Source organism: Lutra lutra, chromosome 14 (assembly GCF_902655055.1).
Source record: "Lutra lutra chromosome 14, mLutLut1.2, whole genome shotgun sequence".
Lineage (NCBI taxonomy): Eukaryota > Metazoa > Chordata > Mammalia > Carnivora > Mustelidae > Lutra > Lutra lutra.
Window position 1 is genome coordinate 6,945,317 of NC_062291.1, and position 25,102 is coordinate 6,970,418.

At 37.7% G+C, this 25,102-nt stretch overlaps 1 protein-coding gene across 6 annotated transcripts in view; it reads right to left on the reverse strand.

Moving 5' to 3' along the window:
• Window positions 1-25,102, reverse strand: part of LYST (lysosomal trafficking regulator) — a 188,617-nt gene that overhangs the window by 47,943 nt on the left and 115,572 nt on the right. For 5 of the 6 annotated variants that reach the window (XM_047703371.1, XM_047703368.1, XM_047703369.1 and 2 more), the window contains 11 exons: window positions 20,800-20,958; window positions 19,945-20,136; window positions 17,671-17,846; window positions 16,051-16,257; window positions 9,060-9,236; window positions 8,440-8,516; window positions 8,106-8,294; window positions 4,754-4,899; window positions 4,569-4,665; window positions 3,567-3,628; window positions 2,114-2,169 (listed from right to left, as the gene is read on the reverse strand). In XM_047703371.1, the coding sequence (XP_047559327.1) occupies window positions 2,114-2,169; window positions 3,567-3,628; window positions 4,569-4,665; window positions 4,754-4,899; window positions 8,106-8,294; window positions 8,440-8,516; window positions 9,060-9,236; window positions 16,051-16,257; window positions 17,671-17,846; window positions 19,945-20,136; window positions 20,800-20,958 (1,538 nt within the window). The remainder of the gene's footprint in view (window positions 1-2,113; window positions 2,170-3,566; window positions 3,629-4,568; window positions 4,666-4,753; window positions 4,900-8,105; window positions 8,295-8,439; window positions 8,517-9,059; window positions 9,237-16,050; window positions 16,258-17,670; window positions 17,847-19,944; window positions 20,137-20,799; window positions 20,959-25,102) is intronic. The other variant, XM_047703372.1, reaches the window with a different exon arrangement.

Consider the following 25,102-nt stretch of genomic DNA (forward strand, 5'->3'; position numbering starts at 1 on the left):
GAGCAGCAGGCAGAGGGAGAAGCAGGCTCCCCGCTGAGCAAGGAGCCTCCCTCCGGCTCCATCGCCGGACCCTGGGATCATGACCTGAGCCACTCAGGCATCCCAAATCCCCACATTCTAGAATGAAGGATTAGGGGCCATAGGTCCTATACTTCTTACCACCACTGGGCCCTTGCCAAAGTACAAGATCAAGAAAACTTTTAAAAACATATCTAAGTCTATAAACTGCAACTGAATACATGAATTACATTACTCAATGCTTTCAATAGAAAAATCATGATAAAAGTTTCTACTAAAGTTTTAAACTAGTTAGAATTTACCTCATCAAGTTAACCTGCATCCTATTTTGGTTTTTCATCAGTCTTCCCTTTTGGAAAACTGCATTTAATTCTCCTTTGTGTTGGAACAGGAGCTCAGTGCAAAACTTAGAACTCAATCACATGACTATCTTACCCCAGGCTCTTCATCCTTCTAAAACCTTATTTGAAATTTTAAAAATTTGACTTGTCCTGTTCCATGTGTATTACAGTATTGTACTAGGTTCCAACTGGCTTTTAGAAGGAGGGGTTGGAAATATATTACAAATAAAATTAAACATTTTAATGAAAATCTAATACTCTCATACATAAAATTGAATTCCTTCTTGTTGAGCTTTAACTTTCATTCATTCCTGCAACTCAGCAGATGTTAATTAAGTATCTAGGAGCAAGGTGCTCTGCTAAGTGTTCTGCATGCAATACATCTGTGTAAGATGGAAAGTGTATAAACATTCAAAATGCAAGACAGCAAATGTCATATGTAAAGTGGGAACAAATGCTAAAGAATGGAGGAGAGAAGGCTCTTTCACTCTTAAAAAAAAAACCACAAGATTATTTTAAGGAGAGTTTTAAAGGGAAAATGGCATCTTTTGGATCCAGAAAAATGTTTGCTTATATATCAACTATTACATTTCTTGGTTGCTAAAAAAGAGACATCTTGAAAAATAATTAACCCATACTTCTACTATCTGGGATAAATACTGTGGCAACTGCTAGATAAATCCCACATGAAAGAATGCCCACTCAATTTGGGGGGCTATATTAAATATTTTCATATGTTTTTTTCATATTGTTTTACAACAAAATTTTATGTTTTAGCTCATTTTTAAAAAATCACCTATGTATTCACTATTAAACCACATGCAATCTTATTTAGTATATCCTTAGCAATTCTTGGTTTTAGAACTTTTCTGAAACAAAAAGCCTTATTTCTCTTATTACCGGGATCTCAAAACAATATTTTAATGGCACACAAGCTAATTCATAAGGACAAAAAGTCTTGCAATACAAAAAAAATGTGAATTAAGAGTCATTTTTGTTATTTTCTAACAGCAGTACTTCCAGCAGAATAAAAATTATGGTACTAAGGCTTGTGAATATCAGAATTACTTAAGTTATTCAATTATACAACACTTTCCTTTCTTTGTGAAGGTAAGTGTACTTGACAGTGAACTGGGACTGGTAAGAAGTAGTTATTTGTTGCTACTGAGGATAGTGATAAAAAGAATAAATATAAATAAATTAACATAACAAGCATTTTTCTTTCATTTTTAAAAAATTTTTTACTTTTCAAGTTTTTATTTTAATTCTAGTTAGTTAACATATGGTGTTGTATAGTTCTAGGGGTACAATATAATGACTCAGCACTTCCCTACATCACCTGGTGCTCACCACAAGTGCTCTCGTCAATCCCCTTCACCTGGTTCACCCATCCCCTACCCACCTGCCCTCTGGTAGCCATCAGTTTGTTCTCTATAATTAAGAGACTGTTTCTTGCTTTCTCTCTCTCTCTCTCTGATTTTTTCCCCCTTTGCTTGTTCGCTTTAACAGCAGCGCTTCAGAATTTGACTCATAATACTAACTGCTATGAGATCAGACTGTAAGCCAGACGAGATGGTATGGTCTTCTTTTTATAAGTATCTTTAAAAGAAAAAGTTTGGAATTAAGACCAATCTATACATAGAGTGACAATACATGAAGTCTTATAGTTCTACCTACTCTCTCGTTATCCCAAAGTTATACATTTTGGGAATTTGTCTAGATTTATGTAAGTGCAAACTTAAGCCTCTACTCACCGAACTTTCAACTGTATCAGAAGCATTATCTTCCACAAAGTACATCCCACATTTACCTATAGAAAGCATTCGGACATGAGTTTAAGAACGTATGTGTACTATTACCGTATGTGATTACAAATATGACCTCTGGAGTCAGTTGGCCTGAATTTAAATCCCAGCACACAGAAACTGTTCCTGTCACCCAATAACATTTTTTAATAGTATCCATGAGATCTTGGGTAAGTTGCTTCTTTTTGTCTTAAAAAAAGGGGTAGAAGGAGGACTTTATTTCACAGGGTTACTGTGGGAATTAAATTAGAATATATGTAAAACACTTATTACTAGTATCTGGCACTCAGTGCTAAAACAAAAGTTGGCCATTTATTATTACCAGTACTCTTTTTATATTACTAGCATATTAATTTGCTTTATTTTCTCACATATTAGCTTAAGTCAACTTGTAAACAAATTTTCTAGCAAAAGAGGAATCCTTCATTATTTTTAAACACTCAACAGAGCAGAGGAGACCTTAAAAGATAGCCCCCAAGTTCTGCTTTATAGGTTGGCTGTGTTAACACATGTCCCTACACCATATATCCAACAGGTAGGAATTTCTCTGGGGCTCGGCACTGTATGCTGGTCACCCCTGAGCACTGAGCACTGCTGGCTCAGAGAAGGGCACTATCTCCATCCTCACGACCATGGGGCTCAGTCCAGACAAGCCAGAAGCTCTGCCTCTGGAGCCCTGGAGGCTGTAGCTTTAGCGTATAGCAGCGACTCTCAAATTTGAGGGTGCATCTGAATTGCTGGAGGGCTCACAGAAATGCACACTTCTGGGCTCTGCCCCACAGAGTTTCAGCCTCAGGAGGTCTATGCTGGAGCCCAAGAATGTATATTTCTATGTAGTTCCCATGTGATGCTGATGTTCTGCATTTGGGGGCCATGCTTCAAGAACTGGCCTACAGCATACACACTGGTTCCTTAAGGGAAGACAGACCAAGTGGTGCAAACTTATTCCTTCATATCTTGAGGAAAAAATGTCTGACCAAATGTAATTATATAGATATCCATGGATGGACAACCTTGGCCTTTCTCTCAGAAGCACAACAGGGAATATAAATTATCAACTGTCTCAAGGTGGATATATTTCTTAGTATTCCAATAATTCTTCACTTTAAAAATAAAAAATGGATATAGGTAAAAGGAATGATTAAATATAAAGATGTATACTTATGAGGAAAGTCAACTTTATGAAAATTAAAATGCTATTCACGTGCTTTTTAGAAAATGAGATTGTCATTTCTTCACATTTGTGGATCATAAGCACTATATATAATGTTAAGGCAAAATCACCTATGTGCTGTTAGAGAAAGTTTATCTGATTTAATGGTATTACAACAAACAATGCTTCATATTGTCTAAGAATAAAGACAGGGTGAGTTTGTGTAAAAGTCTTCAAAGCATGACTTACCTAATAACAATTCACCAGCCGTCTCTCTAGATGGTGCAACGCTGATACATCTTCGATTCACCCTGTCAAAACATATTTAAAATCCCTATGATTAAGTGTTTTGACCAATTTCAGCGAGTGGAGTATAAGCTATCTTTATATAGTAAAAGATTTTAGCATAGCAGACTAGAGTTTCAAAAGTATGAGGAGTCTTGTCTAAACTCACATGAAAATATTATCTCAAACTCCAATGATCTAGTAGAGGAGGAGATAAAAACTTTTAGAGAAGGCTCATAAGTCCTATGCCATGTATATAGAATATAGGGATTCAATTTTTAAAAAGAAACATCAGTATTTTATGTTTTCTAGTAATTAAACAAACATTGGATCATGCCTCTGGTATTTTCAAAGACATTAAAAAATCTTTGTATTCTAGGAAAAACAGGGGATTTAGACTCAGAAAAGACCTACTCTTTTGTCAAGCCACTCACCTCCTTCAAGTCCGAGTTCTTTATCTACTAAATGGGCTCAATAATAACTGCCACCACCATAACAAATACTATCAATAGCGAACATATATGGACCCATTTGACAAGCAACAATACACTGATACTTTAGGTATTATTATCTTTCTCGTGTCACAGATACAGACACTGACACAGAGAGGCTAAGTAGCTTGCCCAAGACCGGATAGTTAGCAAGACAGGGAACTAAAATTTGAACCTTTAGTCACTTGGGGACATGACCAGTGTGCTATCTGTTTCACAGACAACTACAAAGATAGACATGTGCCGATAAGGGACAGAGCATGACGCCTGAACGTCAATGGATCCTCGCTATCAAAAATGTCTTTTCCTTCTGGATTTTGGTCATCCAACTTTGTCTTCTCTTGAGCCATGCACAGGACATTTCCTAAAACCACAGCATTTTCTGGAATAAAATATTACCTAAACACTACAATAAACTATTAAACTCTTTAACTCATTCAACAAAAGAAAGGACATCTCACAGATTCATACTTACCTTATAGACTCACTTGCAGCTTTGTCTTTTACAGTCGAAGAGAAAGAAGAATGAGTTTTATCTTCAAACAGGAAAGAGAGTGGTGGTTTGACCACATCTGTTGAGGAAAAAAATAAGTATTGTCTTTATGTAATGATCATAGTTATGTGCTACATTTGTACGTTGCATCAAGAAGTCATTTTTACCTTCCGATTTTTGTCTGTCCAGAAGGAGATACTTATTTGGAATGGTTAAGTAACACCTCTGTAAACGTCTCCTCTCTCGATTCGGCCCTTCTGTAGGATCCAATTGCCAGGAAGTTGGATAGTAAAGGGGGTCATACCAGGCTGCTCTGCAAGTGAAAATAAAAGAAAGTTTTAAGGAGCAATCTATAGTACTTACAGCTTTAGATAAAATCATTATGGAACTTGAATAAGGAAATCAAAATTGATCTATTCAATTAAAAAAAAAAAACCAACTGCTTATGTAATCAGACTAGGGAATGCATACACATAGTACAACAGAGTAAGATAAAAAATAAGTGTCCGGGGCGCCCGGGTGGCTCAGTGGGTTAAGCCGCTGCCTTCGGCTCAGGTCATGATCCCAGGTCCTGGGTTCGAGCCCCGCATCGGGCTTTCTGCTCAGCAGGGAGCCTGCTTCCTCCTCTCTCTCTGCCTGCCTCTCTGCCTACTTGTGATCTCTGTCTGTCAAATAAATAAATAAAAAAAAATAAATTAATTAAAAAAAAAATAAGTGTCCTTCTGCTCCTAAACCCCAGTCTTCTGGTTCCCTGCCTGGAGGCATGCTCTACCACCAGTTTCTTGTACCTGCTAAATTTTTAAAAAGATATATCACAACTATTCTGAATGCTTTAGCAACATTGTATGCTCTAGCAATACATTGGTTGGACTTAATACAGACTGATAAGGAAAAAAAATTCATTTTCCAAGTTAAGTTTCTATATTTCTCATCTTGCCTACTATTTAATATAATAAATAAAATTAGTTCATTTTTGTAGTACAAGCCACATTTCTTAAAATGTTGAAAAATAAGTTCATATTTTATTTTTAAAAAAGATTTTATTTATTTGAGAGAGAAAGAGAACAAGCAGGGGAAGGGAGAGTAGAAGCAGACTCCCCGCTGAGCAGGGAGCCTGACATGGGGCTCAATCCCAGGACCATGAGATCATGACCTGAGCCAAAGGCAGGCGCTTAACTGACTGAGCCACCTAGGTTCCCCCAAAATAACTTTATATTTAAATGAAAGAAAATGGTAGAACTACATTGAATATATTTTTAGAAATAGATAAAAGAAAAATTACTCTGAATCCTACTATTCTAAACATACCAATTACTGGTAGAGATTATTTTCTTTCCTTTTTTAAAACCATAGTTAGAATTATTATGTATATACATTTCTATATCCTTTGTTCTTTCACTGGACATATTTTAATCTTTATTATCATCACTGAAAAGGGCTGACTAATGCACTGGGTGGGCGTATTATAATGAATTTAACTCTATTACCATTACTATATATTTAAGTTGTTTTTAGTTCATTCACTAGTATAAATAAAACAGAGATGAAAACCTTTACGTTTATTGCCTTTCTATATTTGGAATATTTTCCCTAGGAGAGAATTACTAAAATAGGATAACTGGAGCTAGAAATAAAATGTTTACAGGATTCCTGACATACGCTGTCAGAGTGTACAATGCCACTGAACCTCCAACCATGGAGGTTGGAGTTACATTTCTGTAACTAGGTTACAGAAGGTTACATTTCTTCCTGTCGTGGGTATGTGAAACATAAAAGGTAAAATATGGTATTTAAAAGTTTTAAAAAATTAAATTAGACTCTAGCCATATTAAATATTTTCCTATCTGCTTATTAATTTATTTGTCTTATGTGGAAGAGTGTATTCACATCTTTCACTCAAATTCTTGGGATCTTACATTTTACTTTTTTTTTTTTTTTTTAAAGATTTTATTTATTTATTTGACAGACAGAGATTACAAGTAGACAGAGAGGCAGGCAGAGAGAGAGAGGGAAGCAGGCTCCCTGCTGAGCAGAGAGCCCGATGTGGGACTCGATCCCAGGACCCTGAGATCATGACCTGAGCCGAAGGCAGCGGCTTAACCCACTGAGCCACCCAGGCGCCCACATTTTACTTTTAAGTAAATGTTTAAAACTATAAAACTATAAAAACTATAAAAACATTAACTTTTTGATATAATTGGTGAAAATAAATTTTCATGTTTTGTTGTTATAGTTGTTAAATACACTGGAAAAAATTAAAGCTCAAATCCATTTATTTCTTCTTGGTAGTTTTTTCTACGGTGTTTGAGCTTAGAGAGTTAACCATCTATTGCAGAGTTGATAAACACCCTGTTTTCTTCTACTTTATAAACTTTTTATGAGTTTATTCTTTTTTTCACCTGGGATTTCCTTTAGAGTCTAATGTTTTGTGCATTTTAGCACCCCAAGTCATGCTAATTAGTTAACCAAACTTAGAGATTAATACCTTAATTTTCCCCTTTTCATTATCTGTGATGCATCTTTTAAGTTTTATATTAAAGTCTTATCTAGAAAAAGATCTATTTCTCAACTATCCTGTTTTAGTGATTTCTCTATTCTTCTGCAAAGATTATATTTTAAAATTAAAGCCAATATATAAGATTTTATTATTTGGAAGAGGTAATAACGCCTCTTTTTCTCATAATTACCTCCTTTAGAAGAGTAAATGAAACAAGATGGGATTGGGAGGGAGACAAACCATAAGTGACTCTTAATCTCACTAAACAAACTGAGGGTTGATGGGGGGAGGGGGTTGGGAGAGGGGGTGGGGTTATGGATATCGGGGAGGGTATGTGCTATGGTGAGTGTTGTGAAGTGTGTAAACCTGGCGATTCGCAGACCTGTACCCCTGGGGATAAAAATATATGTTTATAAAGCTGTAAAAAAAAAAGAAAGAAAGAAAGAAAGAAAGGATGAATCCCCAAGTTTTGTAGCAACATGGACGGGACTGGAAGAGATTATGCTGAGTGAAATAAGTCAAGCAGAGAGAGTCAATTATCATATGGTTTCACTTATTTGTGGAGCATAACAAATAGCATGGAGGACAAGGGGAGATGGAGAGGAGAAGGGAGTTGAGGGAAATTGGAAGGGGAGGTGAACCATGAGAGACTATGGACTCTGAAAAATGATCTGAGAATTTTGAAGGGGTGGGGGGTGGGAGGTTGGGGGCACCAGGTGGTGGGTATTGTAGAGGGCACAGATTGCATGGAGCACTGGGTGTGGTGCAAAAATAATGAATACTGTTATGCTGAAAAAATAAAAAAATTAAAAAAAAAAAATTACCTCCTTTACCCCCAAGAGTTTAAACAAAGATTCTCATAGGATTATCAAAGATGAAATAAATCACAAGTGATTAAACAAAAAATATTTAAACTAATGAAATAATGTTATGATCTTTATGCCAAAATGAAAATAGCATTTCACATTAAAATATTCAATAGTAATGACGGACAACCTAAAATGTCCTCCCACTTTGCTTACCTATCATGTGTCAGCTGTTGAATAAGTTCCTGCCAGTGTCTGCTGGCACTCAGATCTACTTTATACATTCCTCTGATATGCTGGATCACCTTTTTCCTCTCAATTCCTTGGGAGAGAGACACTGCCTGGGTGATGTCTGCAGCAATTTTAGATATATCCTTTGATTTTGAGTCCAGACGCTGAAAGAGACTAAGTAAATAAACGAGACGGCCCGTAAGTTAAGCCTAAGTGGACTGTTACACAGATACAAAAGCATGATACTGGAAAACTAAAAGTATGTGTGAAGTCAAATGAATTAAAAAAGGCATGACTTTCAGAATATATAAAAACCTACCTTTGTTGATTATTATTAACCGTTTTCTGCCAGGTGGCTTTATTTGTAGCTTCTTCAGTTTCATACTTCTTTTGTTCCTAAAAGATGTGGATAATAATATGTAGTATAAAATGTATTATTTATAATTTAACATTGGCACCAAGGCAAACAAACTAATTTTAAAACCGAGCTAACAAAGGGGAAAAAAATACTGTCTCCAAGACACCAGAATGTTAAAATACAATAACTACTTAAATAATGATATAATTCCCCTTTGTTTCTACACAATTTGGGGCACAGATGTGAGGGCAGAATAGTGAACAAGTGTGACAAACCTAAGGGGTTTGCACAGTCGCTTGCTTCAAGGCTGACGCTTCAACTTGCTTGTCACATAAAAATCTGTCCTTCACCGAAAGCTACTGATAAAGGATAAGGATGACAGTAACGAAGAAAATGCTCCTTACAATGAACCTATTTATTCTCTCACAGTAAAAAAGCCATATTGGGTTAAAAAAAAAAATCATCATTTCAAATTTATCATCCATGATATTCTATAATAAAAAAAATTCTTTCAATCCTCCTTTAACTACATTTGATGGGTTCTCCTAAGAAAACTATGTCTTATGAGTTCACTGACTCACCTCTTTGATTATTTTAATAAGCTCCGCTTTTGTTGCTGCCCTGGGAGGGGTGCACTTCTGCCCACACAGTTTTAAAGCGTTCATAAGCAGCTCTGCTGTGTCTAGTTCTTCCTCAGTCAATTCATCTTGGTGATTATGTATCAACTCTGACAAATACAAAACTAACTTGGCTCCATGCTTTAAGAGAAAGAAACAATTTTTTTTAGTCATATAAAGTTTTTTATTTCTCACATTTAAGTTATTTAACAGTAATTAAGTTAAATTATATCACTAGATTTATTTGGAAGGATCTGGTTAGAATATAGCAGTAAAAGAGACATTTTGGGAACAATCAAAAAAATTGGGTTTTGCATTAGAAACACGGTGACATTAGGGTGTAAGCTAATCTTGTTAGGTAAAATAATCCTATGTTACGTAAGATAATGTCTTTGGAAAAAGATTTCTACAATTTACTTTAAAATACTTCAAAAAAGGAATGACGTCATTATGATAAAAGTATTAACAACTGTTAAATCTAGGTAATGGCTATATGGTACTCATTATACTATTCCCTGTTTCTCTTATTACATTTGAAAATTTTCATTGTAAGAGGTAAAATAAAAAAGAAAAAGGAAGGAAAGTAAGAGAGAAGGAAAAGAAAAGCAAGCAAGTAAGCTTTTGGGGAAAATTTTTTGGAGAAGATTTGCTAAAGGAATATAGGAAATAGGTGGGGATAAAGGAAAATAATTCTTAGTTCTTCTCATAGGAAAAAATGAACTGGAAGGGAAACTATCCTTTAAATCTTCCAGGTAAGAGAATTATGCTTATTTAGTGCTTCTCCTTTGATTTCTGCTTGGTAGAATGAAGTTCGTGAAACATCCAGAACAAAACCCTTTCTTTGGATTAGCCTGTAAGCAGTCTTTACCCCCTAGGGACAGCTAACAGTGGAAAACTCTAAAACCAGTGAGATGTCAGCACCAGAACCTGTGCACAATGTCCGGAGAAGGGCTGGGTTAGGCCAGTCTTATGAACTGCCCTGTAACCAAAATCAGAATGTTACTTAAGGTAATGACAACTGTCTTTCATAGAAGAAACCTAAACCAAACTTTGATTCATGATTTTTTAAGTGGCCCTTCTATGCTACAGATCTTACACCTAATTGTTATGTTGTACACTATGTATTCTTTAAACATTAAGTATGCCAGCAAGTGAAACATGCAGAGTTTTACTTTTTAAAAATCTGCACTGATACAAATACCACTGCGTTTGGCTTTATGACATTTTAAACTGTGAACAGTATTAAATGTCAACAAATGAATTTGGAAGCTCTTACATTTTGGATGATATTTAAATTAACACATGGAATCACATCATGTCACTTCCCAAAAGCATAAGATGAACATATGCAATGATGAAAATAGCAAAGCTCATTTTAATGCAACATTTTAAATTAGTCAGGAGACAGCTGCTTCCTGACCAAAAGAGAAAAATGAACAGACACTCTGCGAGTAAAAGACCTGAAGAGTTGGCAAATAAAGAGAAACAGTAAATGACTAGACTATGTTCTTATGTGTGTCTTAAAGGTAATGCTCTTGATATAATCTAAAAATAGTTTAGTATTCAGTGACATTCCAAAAATCATCTTGAAAAGCTATCAAAAATATTTTTGTTCATCCCGAATATCCAAAAAACACATGGTTTTCTTAGACACTGAAGTGGTTTCTAGAATCTCATCTCAACATCTGATCAATACTTTATTCACTGTAGTTCCTGGGACTAGAAAAGGTGTGATTAGGGATGAATGCAAAAAAGGGAAACGCCTTGTTTTCAGCCCTCAAAAAACTGATTTAAGGAACCAAATCTATTACATACAAATCCTTAGGAGATGATAAATGCTAACCTGTATGAAAATAACATTTTCAGGGATGTGTCTAAGAAGGAAGAGCTCTGAATGGACTAAGAAAGACAGACAGATTTTGAAGGTGGGGAAAGGGAGCTGGGCATATGGATGAACTGACAGAACGGGTGTACAGACAGACAAGGAGAGGACGGAAGGCACTTCAGCAGAGGGGAAAGCATGAGCAGAGCGGCAGGTCAGTAACAACGCACGGGATGTGAAGAGGTTGCACGAGACGAAGACGAGGTGACATTGAAAAGAGGAGTTCCAGACTGAGGGATTAATCAGACTCAAGTCATGACAGCAGAGGAGAGGTGTTGGGCTTTAAAAATCAAGCAGGTTACAAACAGAATACAGCTTTAAAAAGGCACAAGAACATCTCTAGACCCTGCTGTGGAATGATCTCTAGGATGTACCGTTAGTTGAAGAAAGTAAAGTGCAGAAGAATGTGTACTGCTCTCTTTCTTTGTGTTGAGAAGGGGGGTGGATAATACACACGTGTGTATGTGCACATACATGTATGTGTGTGTGCACAGATTTACTTATATCTCTCAAAGAAAAAGTAATAATAAAAAAGACGGTGACCTACAGGGAAAAAGATGGAATGAAGGGAGGGAAAGAGATTAAGAGCTAGAACCTCTCTGAATGAGCCATATTTCACAGTTTTGATTTTGGAACCATGGTGACATTTCACATAATTAAAAACAAAGTTGGGGCACCTGGGTGGCTCAGTCAGTTCAGCGGCTGCCTTCAGCTCAGGTTATGATCCCAGGGTCCTGGGATCGAGCCCCGCATCAGGCTCCCTGCTGAATGGAGAGTCTGCTTCTCCCTCTCCCTCTGCCTGCTGCTCTGCCTACTTGTACTCTCTCTCTCTCTGTCAAATAAATAAATAAATAAATAAATTTAAAAAAAAATAAAAACAAAGTTGAACAAATAAAAACCCAATGGAGGGTGCCTGGGTGGCTCAGTGGGTTAAGCCTCTGCCTTCGGCTCAGGTTGGGATCCCAGGGTCCCGGGATCAAGCGCCACATTGGGCTCTCTGCTCAGCAGGGAGCCTGCTTCCCCCCCCTCCCGCCCCCCGCCGCCTGCCTCTCTGCCTACTTGTGATCTATCAAATAAATAAATAAAACCTTAAAAAAACAAACAAAACAACCCAAAGGAATCCCTAGAAATAGAAAACAAATGGCAAAAAAAAAAAAAAAAGAACAAGAACATGACTAGTTAGTTGAAGTTGGTGGCACAACTAAATACAGAAAATTATATGAAGTGTTTTTACAGTATTTTCATGGTGTACTCATAACAGTGTCCTAAGAACAAAAGAATTATGAGGAAGCCTTAATCTGTCCACTGGGTTTGTTATTAGTGATAATGTTGGTCTTCCTATTTTGAAAATGTTCTATGTATATACATAGAGAGAGAGCGAGCACACATACAAATAAATATACTAATGACATCAGGAATCAAGGCTATCAACATTAATAAAAGGAAATACAAATATAAAATCCAAGAAAATGTGGAAATATCAACATGAACTCATGATTCATTTTCTTTCTTAAAAGATTCATATTCCTTAGCTTTTCCACCAGAAACACGAGAAGAAATAACAACCAAGTAGAAATGACTGTTTCTAGTCCTTAAATTTATAATTTCTAAATACCATTATCTCATGAAAAGGAAACAGGGTCTTCTTGGGGGAAAAGTCTGGTTCCAGATCCAGGAAGGAATGTGCAGGATAAACCTGGGACATTCTTCCGTTCCAGAAAGCAAAGCAGTTAATCATATTAGCTTGTTAAAAATTGGAAAGGCTGTGTTAAAGGCATGTAACAATCTGAGTCTACAGAGGTGCTAATGCGACTATCAAATGGAATAATAACCACAAAGATTTGAAACTGCTTTTGTTAAAAAATACCTGAATTCATAATGATACCTCAAAAATAAAAACATATACAAAAATTGGAGGCTGCTAGGGCACCAACTCATTATTCTAATAAACAGGGAAAAGAAACAAGAGTTGCCTTTCTTACACAGACTATGCTTCAGGGTCGTCAGATAGTGGATGAGGGAACAGTCTTCCTCCAGAAGACTCCGAGCTAATAGATGCTGGTGGAATGACAAACTCTGAGAAATCACTGTTTTGCAATTCCTATTTGAAAAAAGTGGATCTTGGCAACTATTATCAGTGGTGGCTAAAACTATTAGGTTAAAGACTGAGGGTGAACTTTATAATGAATGGATCAGGCTGATATCATCTCAAAAAGCAGGGCAATGAGACATTCTCTGTCTCCTGCTATGCTGTAATGGAAAATGCAAAGCACTCTTAATAAGACAGTCTTAAAACAAACAAACACAAAACCAAACGGGAAACCAGGAACTGGAATCTAGGAAGCCTTGAAACCTACAGCCTCAAGCATATGATCAGCTCAATCCAGAATATGGGAAATCCTATAGAACAAAAGACCCAGTTTCATCAAGAAACAGCTGACATTGGGGCACCTGGGTGGCTCAGTGGTTAAAGCCTCTGCCTTTGGCTCAGGTCATGATCTCAGGGTCCTGGGATCGAGTCCCGCATCGGGCTCTCTGCTCAGCAGGGAGCCTGCCTCCTCCTCCTCTCTCTCTCTGCCTGCCTCTCTGCCTACTTGTGATCTGTCTGTCAAATAAATAAAAAAAAAATCTTAAAAAAAAAAAACAAAAACAGCTGACATTTAAAAAAATGGCTGGGGAGGGTACTTGCCAGGGATTAAAAAGATTTGGCATACATCAAACCAATGCCACGTGTGGGCCTTGTCTGCATCCAGAATCAAGCAAACTATTAAAAAATTATAAAATTTAGGAAACTTTACACACTGAGTATTAGATGACAATAAAGAACTGCCATCATTATTGAGCGTGACAAATTTTGTAGAAGTCCTTGTCAGGCAGAGATGTGGACAGGTAAAGGATTTACAGGTAAAATGATCTGATACCTGACATTTATTTCAAAACACTGCAAAGAAAAGTTCAAGTTGGGTAATGGTCAGGTGGATCCTTGTCTGACTTCTCCCAACTTTTAGGTATCTTTGAAAGTCTCCATAATAAACTTTAAAAAACCAGGCACAGGGGCACCTGGGTGCTCAGTGGGTTGAACCTCTGCCTCGGCTCAGGCCCTGGTCTCAGGGTCCTGATATGGAGCTCCGCATCGGGCTCTCTGCTTGGCGGGGAGCCTGCTTCCCCCTCTCTCTCTGCCTGCCTCTCTGCCTACTTGTGATCTGTCAGATAAATAAATAAAATCTTAAAAAAATCAAAAACAGAAACCAGGTACAATAATGTGGTTTTGAGGTAAAGAAGAGGTTATTGTAGTGATTTGAGCACGAGGGCGAAAGTCTGAACTACGGTGGGGCGGGTAGAAGACAGTTAAAGACACTAAATAAATGACTGGCTTTGGTGATGACATGATTTATGGGAGAGGCAAAAGTCAGCCATGGATCCCATCTGTACAGACACAACCGACAAAATGGAGTAACGGAGAGGAAAGCTGGTGTGGGGAAAAGAGGACTATCGGCACCAGGCTGGGTTTTAGTAGAGGCAACTCTGCTGAGATTTATAAAGGCAGGAAAGAACATCCCTCCAAATTGTCCACAGGAGACTGCGGGCTGGATGTGCTTCTGCCCTGGGAGAGGGAAGACAATGGCCTGGGGGCATCTGAGAGAATCTTAGTAGTAGAGAGAGCATCACTTCCAAATTATAGCCTTTGGTTCTTAAAATGATATATCTGAGTTGCCCGGGTATTAAAAGGGATGTCTGTCCGTACATATCATCTATTACTGTACTTACAGAGATACAATTTACATACAGGAAAGCATACAGATATTAAGTGTTCATTTCCGAGTTTCGACAACTGCACACATCCATTTTAGCACTACCCAAAATAGGATGTAGGACAGTTTTATTGCTCCAGAAAGTTACTTAATTCCTCCCCTTTCCAATCAATTCACATTCTCACTTCCCCCTTCCTCATGGACACAACTACTGTCTTGAATTCTACCACCATATCTTAATTCTGTCTGTTCTCAGACTTCATATGAATAGAATCACAGAATGTGCGCTCCTTTGTGTTTGGTTGTTCCTTTTGCTAACATAATGTCCTCGAACTTCGTCCATAGTGGTAGTTATATCAATAGTCTGTTTCCTTTTATTGCTGTGTAATAGTCTATTATATAATCATATGTCGCAATCTGGTTATACATTGGCTTGTTGATACATTGTACATTTGGTTTATTTCCAGTTTTTGGCTATTAGCAAAAAGGTTGACATTGATATTCTTGTACAAGTCCTTTTATGGACATATGTTTAATTTCTCTTAGGTAAATACCTAAAAATGGAATTTTAGGGTCAGGTTACGTGTATGCTTAATTTTATAAGAAACTGCTAAACAACTCCTTAAACTGGTTGTACCATTTAAACTCTCCATCCATCACTCTTTAAGTGTGAGAATTTATAGACTCTGAAATTCTTTTAAGTATTTGAATGTTGATCATTCCAAATGATTAACACATTTTTAAAAATTTTAACTTACTATAAGCATTTAAAAAATATATCATATGTACTACTGTTTGACTACTCAGTTTGGATGTCTTATGGATAATATAATGCTTTTAAAAAAGAGGTGAGGGAAATTTGAAGGGGAGGTGAACCCTGAGAGACTATGGACTCTGAAAAACAACCTGAGGGTTTTGAAGGGGCCGGGGGTGGGAGGTTGGGGGAGCCAGGTGGTGGGTATTCAGGAGGGCACGGATTGCATGGAGCACTGGGTGTGGTGCAAAAACAATGAATTCTGTTACGCTGAAAAGAAATAAAAAAAAAAAAAGAAAACACTTGAAGATTTAGTAAAAACAACTACAAAGGATCTTGTAAGAGCTCAGATACAGAATTCTTAATCTCAGCCCTGGAAGAAGGAATGGGAAATAAACAAAGAGGTCAATTTGAATCTGGTATGGAGCTTCTGAAGAAAGACTTCAGTAGATTTTTGGTAAGAAAACTATGTAAAGGATGTTTGGCATGAAAATTATCTTCGGTTCTTGTTTGTTCAGTTTTATACTTCACCACTACTTTTTACTTATGAATTGTTGAGATACTTACTTGCAGGGATGGGCTAAGACAGTCTCGTAGTATTTCCTGATGATTTGGTTCACGAACTATTTCAAAAATTTGCTTTCTCTCTTGAGAAGAGTGCGCTGGTGACAAAATGTGTGCTAGGAGTCTGCCAAGCTGCATTCGGAAGGTTTCCTTACAAGACCATAGGATTTTAGGCCACTGCTGCTTGGAAGCACCGGTTTTACTTGAACCCTTCAATCAGAACAGGAACAGTTAGGATCTGACTCCCCAAGCAATAATACACTAACCTCTCTACACAGCCCTAAAGAAGATCACGGGACATGTTTTACTGTAGCTTGTTTTTTTAGTAGTAGAAATTAGAATGACATATACCTCCCTACGTACAGGTAGTTAAAAACAATAGACATACGCTGACATTTACAGCAGCATTGTTCCAAAGAGCCAAGAGGCTGAAACAATCCAGACGTCCACTGATGGATGAGTAGATAAACAAAATGCAGTATATACATAGAACGGAATATTATTCAGCCTTTAAAAGGAATGAAGTTCTGATACATGCTTTAACATGGATGAACTTGAAAATATCACGGTAAATGAAATAAACCACATAAAAAAGGATAAATATTGTATGAAATATTGTACTGTAAAACTTATATGAGGTATCTAGAAAGTTAAATTCATAGAGACAGAAAGTACAATAGTAGTTCTCAGGGGCTGGGGGAGGGGCAGTATGAGGAATTATTATTTAATGGGTACAGAGCAATCTGGGAAAATGAAGCAGCTCTGGAGATGGAGAGTGGTAATGGTTGTACAACAATATGAATGTACTTAGTACTGCTGAATTATACCTTTAAGATGGTTAAAACAGTGAATTTTATGTTATGTGTATTTTACCACACAAAAAAAGAGAGAGATGGGTTAAGAAGTGAAGGTCACTTGAATTACCTAGAACTTAAAATTTTAAACTAAAAAAAAAAAGAACCATCAAAAAACAACAGTAGACTGATTTTACAATATAAAAGAGAAGGAATCATAATAAAGAATTACTGTTAAAATATGGAGTATAACAGTCACAAAATAAGAACAGCATATAAACTGACCACCAATATTCCGTAATAGGTTACAAAATAAGCTGCTTCAACTGTGGTCCAGCTAAGGCTAACTCAATCTTGATCAGATCTCCTGTATCTCATTTAAAACTGGAATCAGTGCATTTTAGAATTTATTCTGAGTTTTGGAAATGGCTCTCCAAATTACCGCCAGCCCTAAGGGCCCTATGTAAATCATTTAGTTCTAAGTAAAACCTGCAGACACCAAAATCTAGTTTAGATTTAGAGATTGGCAGAATTGTGGTTCATGAGTTCTGCTAGAATGAAATTGATTTTTGTTGTCTATGAAGTGTACTAACTCATTTGCTCCCTAGGGTCAACTATATGTGACCCACAGATACCCAAGTGCACCGGTGATTAATGGAGTCTGATACTTGGTAGTATTTTCTTTAAAATTTTGAAGGTATTAGATATGTTTAAGCCAAGATGAACCTTTATAATAATTCATAATAATAATAATTCAAGAGTAAGTAGACACATAAAACCCTAATCCTTTTGTGTGTATGAACATGTCCCATGCCACTCATTTACTTACAATAGATACTTTGAATCCTTCTATCAGATATGTGAGTATCTCCTTCTGAAATGGATTGAAAATAGAAGGCTGTTCATGATGAACATCTTCAGAAATTTCAGTCTGGGAAACTGAGATCTTGCTTTGAGTTGCATTTTCTGGAGTACTCAAAATGTCAATAATATCTGGATTAAACTCTTTGAATTAAAAGAAGAATAAACAATTAGTCACATCACTGATGCCTAGCCATTACAAATGGTCATGAAGCTAGTAAAAATATTCTATGTAATTACCAATTCAGTTGTCACAAAATATAAATGTGTAACAAGTGTATTAGGTATAGAAGATAACAATATAATAAATTCACCCAAAACAATGTAGAAATGTATGCCATATAATTCTAAACTAAATATTTTATTAATGAAGATGAGTTAAATTGCAACATTATTAAAGTCTGGGGTTCTTGTACAAATCAAACCTAAAGACCACATGATATTTACATCAGGAGGATATGCAGGGGTGTTTTAGTGCATGAGCTATCCCATGATACCTGCATGTGATAAATGACTCAATTTCAGAGATTAGCCTGGGATCTGGTTGACTTAAATACAATCAGAAAAGTTAAAAATATGAGCCTTGGTTGTATTATGCATTTCTAGTGATTAACAATTACTGTCTTCTTTTTCCTATTTTCTTGGGGTTACTTAAACATTCTTGGAGGAATTCCATTTGGACTTACCTATAGTGCTTTTATTTAAAAAAAAAAAAAAGTATTTATTTATTTGACACAGAGAGAGAGAACACAAGCAGGGGGAGCAGCAGACAGAGGGAGAGGGAGAAGCAAGCTTCCTGCTGAGCAAGGATCTGGGGCTTGATCCCAGGACCCTGGGCTCATGACCTGAGCCAAAGGCAGATACTTAATTGACTGAGCCACCAGGTGCCCCTCTATAATGTTTTTGAGTATATTTCTTTGCATACCTTTTTAGTGGTTGCTCTAGGTATTATGTTTCATATATAAACATATAAGTCAGTAGCCCCTATAAAAATGCAAATTGAACCCACAATATGATATCCCTGTATATCAGAATGGCTAAAATTAAAAACAGTGACCATGCCAAGTACTGGTTAGGGATGTGAGGAAAGCTGCACCCCTCGTACGTTGCTGGTGGGAATATAAAATTAGACGGTCATTCTGGAAGTCTGAGTTTCTTAACAAGAACAAAGCACACAACTACCCTTATTCCAGAAGAACGAAGCCTTATTTTCACACAAAGCCTGCACATAAATGTTTCCAGCAGCTACCTTCATTTGTAATAACTGAAAGCTGGAAAACAACTCAGATAGTCTTTCAACAGGTGAAGGACTAAACAAACTATGTTGCCTCCACACTGTGGGAAACCACTCAGCAAAAACAAAATAGCAATAAACTGCTGATACCCACAGAAACCAGGATGACTCTCCAGAGAATGACGCTGAGGGAAAAGAGCCCATCCTAAAAGGCTGCATACTGTATGATTCCGTTTAACAGAGCTCTTGAAACAATGAAAATAAAGAAATGGAGAACAGATTAGAGGTTGCCAGGGATGAAGGAAGGGGCAGAGTGGGGGGAGAGTGGGGGTGGCTATTAAAAGGCGACAGAGGGGCGCCTGGTCTGTGCAGCCAGTTGAGCATCTGATTCTCCTTTTCAGCTCAGGTCCTGATCTCAGGGTCATGAGATCAAGCCCTGCCTGGGGCTCCACACTCAGCAGGGAGCCTGCCTCAGATTTTTCTCTCCCTTTGCTCCTTCCTCCCCACCTTCCACTCTCTCTCTCTTTAATAATAAATCTTAAAAAAAAAAAAAAAAAGGCAACTTAAGGATCTCCTGTGTGATGAAATGCTCGGTTTGTTGACTATATCAATATCTGTACTCTGGTCATGACCCCGGACTCTAATTTTGCACAACCCATTGGGGGAAATGGGGTAAAAGATATATGGGATTTCTCTGCAGTATTTCTTAACAACTGCATGTGTTGTTAAAAAAACTGATCTCAAAAAAAAAAAAGGTTAAAAAAAATGTACTGGGGATGCTGTACTGTTTTAAACTCGACGGTCACTCTAGGCCAGCATATAACAAGTTAAGAATTGGATTTTTATTCAAGACTCCTGGTTCCAAACAAGAAATTCTTTAAATTGTGTGGATGTTAGGAATGAGCAATTAATGTTGCTTAAAATTTTGAAACCTAATTATTTCCTCTTAAATTGTTTTCCTTTTCGTTCCATATCTGAGCAAGCACCGATGCATCCTCTGGTTCCCACCTTGATAAATAATCCTGTTAACAGCTAAAATGGTGAGTCTCTGCAGCCTCTGCGCCAGCTCCGTCTCGCTCGCCTGGACAGGGTTCTCCTGGCTTAGTCTCCGCTGCATCATCACGTGCAGCTCGTCACTGGCCACCGAACGCATTTTCATCAGCAGAGAGTCGGTCTGAGCAAGGGGAAATTTTCGAGGACCTTCAAGTATATGAATTAAAAACATCAAATGCCAGAGTTAACAGGGATCAAGGAAATTATTTTTTCTTGCAAGCTTTTTGATTATTCGACCATGAAGCAAATCTTAATTAATACCGAGGTAATTTACACAAAGGGAAGAGCATGATTCAGAGAAAATGCTGTTTCTCCCTCTTTGATGAAGTGCAACAGTATCTGTGATTTCAAAGTCCAAACAAGGATGCTGAAGCTAGTGACACGGCTTGGGAAGACTGCCATCACTCGGCAAAACTGGAGTCTTCAGAAAAACTCAGAGGAATTAGAAGGGTGTATGTAAGCAGTTCAGAATGTTCGGACACAATGTTTCCAAATACTGTTTCACTTCCTTGTATGCCAAAATAATCAATGGGTTTTGAAGGCACACCACGTTTCAGTAAGAACATGACTACTTCTGGATAATTACCATTGTTAAATTTTATAAAGTAGTTTTGAGAAGTATATATAAGTGAGATTAGTAGAAATCAGTCCAGTGAAAGTGAAGAGATCAGAAAAGTGAGTAGAATTCCAGTGATTTGCTATTGAAATGATTTGGTACTTCTTTAGAATTCAGTCCTCTAAAAGCGTCTCCCGAGAAGTGTCTCCTCAGATTGAACAGTCAGAAGTGGCACCCCTGCACCATCACCACACCTGCTCCATGGGGTTCCACACAGCTGGTGGATCTGGGATGCGGGGAGAATGAGTCTTGACTTATTGGGCTGAAGGAGAAGGGCATCGGAAGTTGACCATAGGAACCAAAATGACGTCTTGGTAGGTGAGGAATAATGGAACCCTTCATTGGAATTGAACCTTTGTTTTAAATTATGAAAACAAACATCAATTTCCATAGATAGCCTCTATACACATTACTCACATGACCAAATTATGGTAGGTTTTAATGACTCATCCTGTAAGATGTTTAAATATTTTAATAGCATTTTAGATTGTAGAGTATTTTAGGCAACCAGTATTTCTTATCTGTTAATACATTTTGGTAGGTGGAGTTGTCTTTAAGACAAAAACAAAGTAAATAAAAAAAATTCATATCCAGGGTATATTCAAGAATAAGATTGTCAGACTATGTTCTTACTTAGTTTAATCAGATTCTTCCTAATGTCTACATCTCTGGCAGCTTTCACACTGTATAAGCAGCAGATAATCCTAATTCAGAGGCAGAGCACTATACCGAATAAGGAAATGTTAAGTCTTCTTCACTACTGTGTACTTGAAAAAATGGAAGGGTGTGCAATATTTCAGCACTCGTGTGTGAAGCTACACCAGCTGGGGTAGCTTCAAGTATATTTTCTAAGCCTCCATCCCCTCATATGTTAAGATGTAGATTAGAAAGTAAGATAGAGCTCGCCTCATAGATATTTGTCACTGTCTGACATGACATTAAACGTATTTGTTTACAGGGTTATTGACCAATTTCTCCAGCAAATATAAGCTCCATGAAAGCAGATAAAACAATACCTGGTATGTGGCTGATGCTCAATAGATATTTGATGGTTGAATTAATGGATAAAGAGGGTTGTTCTATGGATTAAATAATAAACAAAGTAATGGATGTGGCACCTGGGCAGTCAGTCAGTTGAGCATCCAGCTCTTGGGTCATGATCTCAGCCTCGTGAGATCAAGCCCTGCATCAGGCTCTGTGCTAGTGGGGAGTCTGCTTGAGATTCACTCTCCCTTTGCCCCTCCCCTGACTCATGCACTCTCCCCTTCTCTCTCTAATAAAATCTTTTGAAAAATTAAATAAATAATGGATGTAAAACACAATGCCTCTCTATTACAAAGCATCAAAAGTTGTTAATAGTTGATATTATTACTGATGGTTGAAATACAAAGGAAATTCATTTTATGTGAATCATATTAGTAACACAACATACATTTTTATATTTATGATATTTGTATGTTTGTGTATCATTTAAATAATACCCTAATGCTTACATGTATCTTCATACATTAAAGGGATGTTTAAAGTTTTTCATAGAGATAAGCAGACAAGTGAAAAAAAAACCTATAAAAGAAGGTACATTGCTATCCTGTTTATAACAGCAAAAAGAAACAAGTAAAAAAAAGCCTTTGTTTATTGGTAAAGATTAGGAAACAAGATCATGGCAAATCAATATAACAGATTATTATGTAGTTATTAAAGATAAAGAATATTTTTATTGTATGGGAAAATGTCTATAAATATATTGATGAGAAATAGAAATCAGTTTACAAACAGAGGGCAGGGTGTCATATCATTTAGGCAAAGTAACATCTCTCTCTTAGCTGTACCAAAAGAAGACGCAGAGGCCAAGGAATCTGAGCAGTTTCGTTAACTGGGGTCGTAGGAACCATGGAGGCTACGGAGCAGGATAACGGCACACCAGAGTCAGGCTGTCAAGAGATGAACCTGGCAAGAAAGTAGTATCTAACTCTCCAAGAGTGCGAGAACTTAAAATCTGGATACAACAGCGCTGTTGAAGAAACGGGGCCCAAGCCGTGGGTGCTCTGGCATTTAGGTCTGAGACGTGTCAATGAGCAGAGCACGTGGTGTGCGGTGGGAACAGAAGCTGCGGCCGCCAGGCCTCCCCACAAGCTCTGCTGGAGGGGTGGGGGAGCAGTGGGGTTGGATGTGTCACTGTTCTCAGCAGTTTTCAATAAATGCTGAATGATCTATTTAGGAAGAAACCATCTTCCCTAAACATTCATCACTAATAAGAACAGATTGTTTTACATTATGGAAAGAACAGCTCATTATATCTAAATAATGGGAATGATGGAAATATAAATCCTTCTTAGTAACTTCAGCATTATGAGCAAACAGACCTTAATGAGCTTTTATGACACACTGCTCAGAAGCAAAGGCACTCCAGTATTTTTATCTTTTGTATCTACAGTGTACACAGCCAATATACTTTGACTAAGAATGAAGAAACAAAACACTGTCTTTCCCAAAAACTTGTGTAAAACAATGTGGAAAGAATTACAAAGCAATATATATAGTATTTTGTAAACTGGATTCAAAGAGACAGAATTTAAATAAGGGCCGTATTGAAACCAGGAAGAACTGGTGGGAGAGGCCTGTGACAGATGTGTCCTAAAGACATGATAGAGCTGGAATGAACAGATGTGGAGAAGGACACGGAGGGAGGAATATGGGGGACAAGGGAGGAGCGTAGGTGCTCTTGTCCCGGTAGTCTCTAATTCCGGGCCTCTGTGTTTCTGTAAAACATGGGCGCTGGTCTGGTGGTCTGGTAGACTTTGAAGGTCTTTTCTCAAGCTCAAACTCTGTAGGACTCTGTAAGTCTCATGTGGCTTACAGCAATGGCATTTACTTAGACACAGTGAAAAATATAAGCCCAGGGAAAGAGGCCAGAGGAGGCAGAAAAAAAAAGGGAGAATGGTTTAAAGAAAGGACTAAAGGTCTGTCATCCACTTTTAAAGGATTCAAACAAACAAAAAAAAACAATTAATGAACTTGGAGCTATGCAGGGCTCTGAGGCTCAAGGTGATAAAAATGCTGGTATCAAAAGAGAGAGATGACAGACTATTAGGGAAATCACAGACCAAACAGAGGACAGCAAGAGCACCACTGTGTCATCCCAGGAACGAACTGGTTGAAAAACTAAACCAGGGATCTAGGTATAAAAGCGCAGGAGAAATGGACATGAGAACGAGAAATGTCAGCAAGAAAGAACTCCTGTGATCTATAACACTGGCAAAGGCTTATTTTCCTATATCGAGAGAGGGTGAATTTCATCGAAGCAGTCCCTGACTATATAAGGAATTCTGCAACAGAAAAGTGGTGTGAAAGTCATCTTCTAGAATGTGGTTAGCTAAGCATAACTGCTAGACTTGATAAAAGGCAGAATTCTACCTGAGACCAGAGAGTTACTGGGACATCCGGTCAAGAGGAGAGACTGTGTTCGGATATTATATTGAGAAAGGTTGTAGAGGGGCAATAAAGTTATGGGGGTATCTTGGGAGTTTTATTTACGTGCTGATATTTAGCATAACTGAAACATACTGCTGCAAAAAATGTGTATTTAATAACTTTTCTCTACAAGTGAGTTTCTTACATGGTTTTAAAATCTGGCATAGCACTGAACAAAATAAAGTTGTTTAACACAAGAAGAAGATAGATTTGATTTAAAAGCCTTTACGACAGTAAGGGTGATAAACTTTAAACAAATTACCAACTACTCTGTTTGGAGATACATATGTGTGTTCATGTGTGCACATACATGTCCACTCTACATACATACATACTGCACATGTCTTTGCACAGGTGCACGTGTAGATGCTATGTGTGTGTGGGGAGGTGTTTATGCTAACTTTCTAGATTGTGTGCATAAAGGTCACAGCAGATTCTTCAAGAGAAATAAAGAAGTCTAACCATACTGACACCGACTTGGTGACCAGTTCACAGCAAGCCCCGAGGCGGCATGCTCATGCATTCTAGCCACACGCAAGCCACCATCCTCTCCTGCCTTCACTGCTCGGCAGTCTCCTACTTGGACCCCCCGCTATCTTTCCTGCTCTCCTCTACCCACTCTCAACACACACACCAGAGTGGTCCTTAGAAAATGAAAATCTGCTTATGTCATGACTTCCCAGTAGGACAAAAATCTCAACTCCTTCACAGTGCCTACATGGTTACCTGTGTACTGGCCCCTGCCACCCTGGACGGCCTTATTTGCTTGGGTCTCCTCATTCTCTCCAGAGTGTTCCACTCTGGCTGAATGACTTCATAAGCCATTCTTTCTGCCTGTAGCACTGTTTCTCTGACCCCACCTTGCTGGATCCCTTCTCACCCTTTGAATCTACACTGAAATCTCACTTCCTCAGAGACTTCTGGGACTCCTGATGGAAACCAGGTTGCCCTGTTACAGTCTCTGCTCTGACCCTCTGCATTCCTCTACTCTTCTGTCAGCTCCATGAGGGCAGACTCTATGTCTCT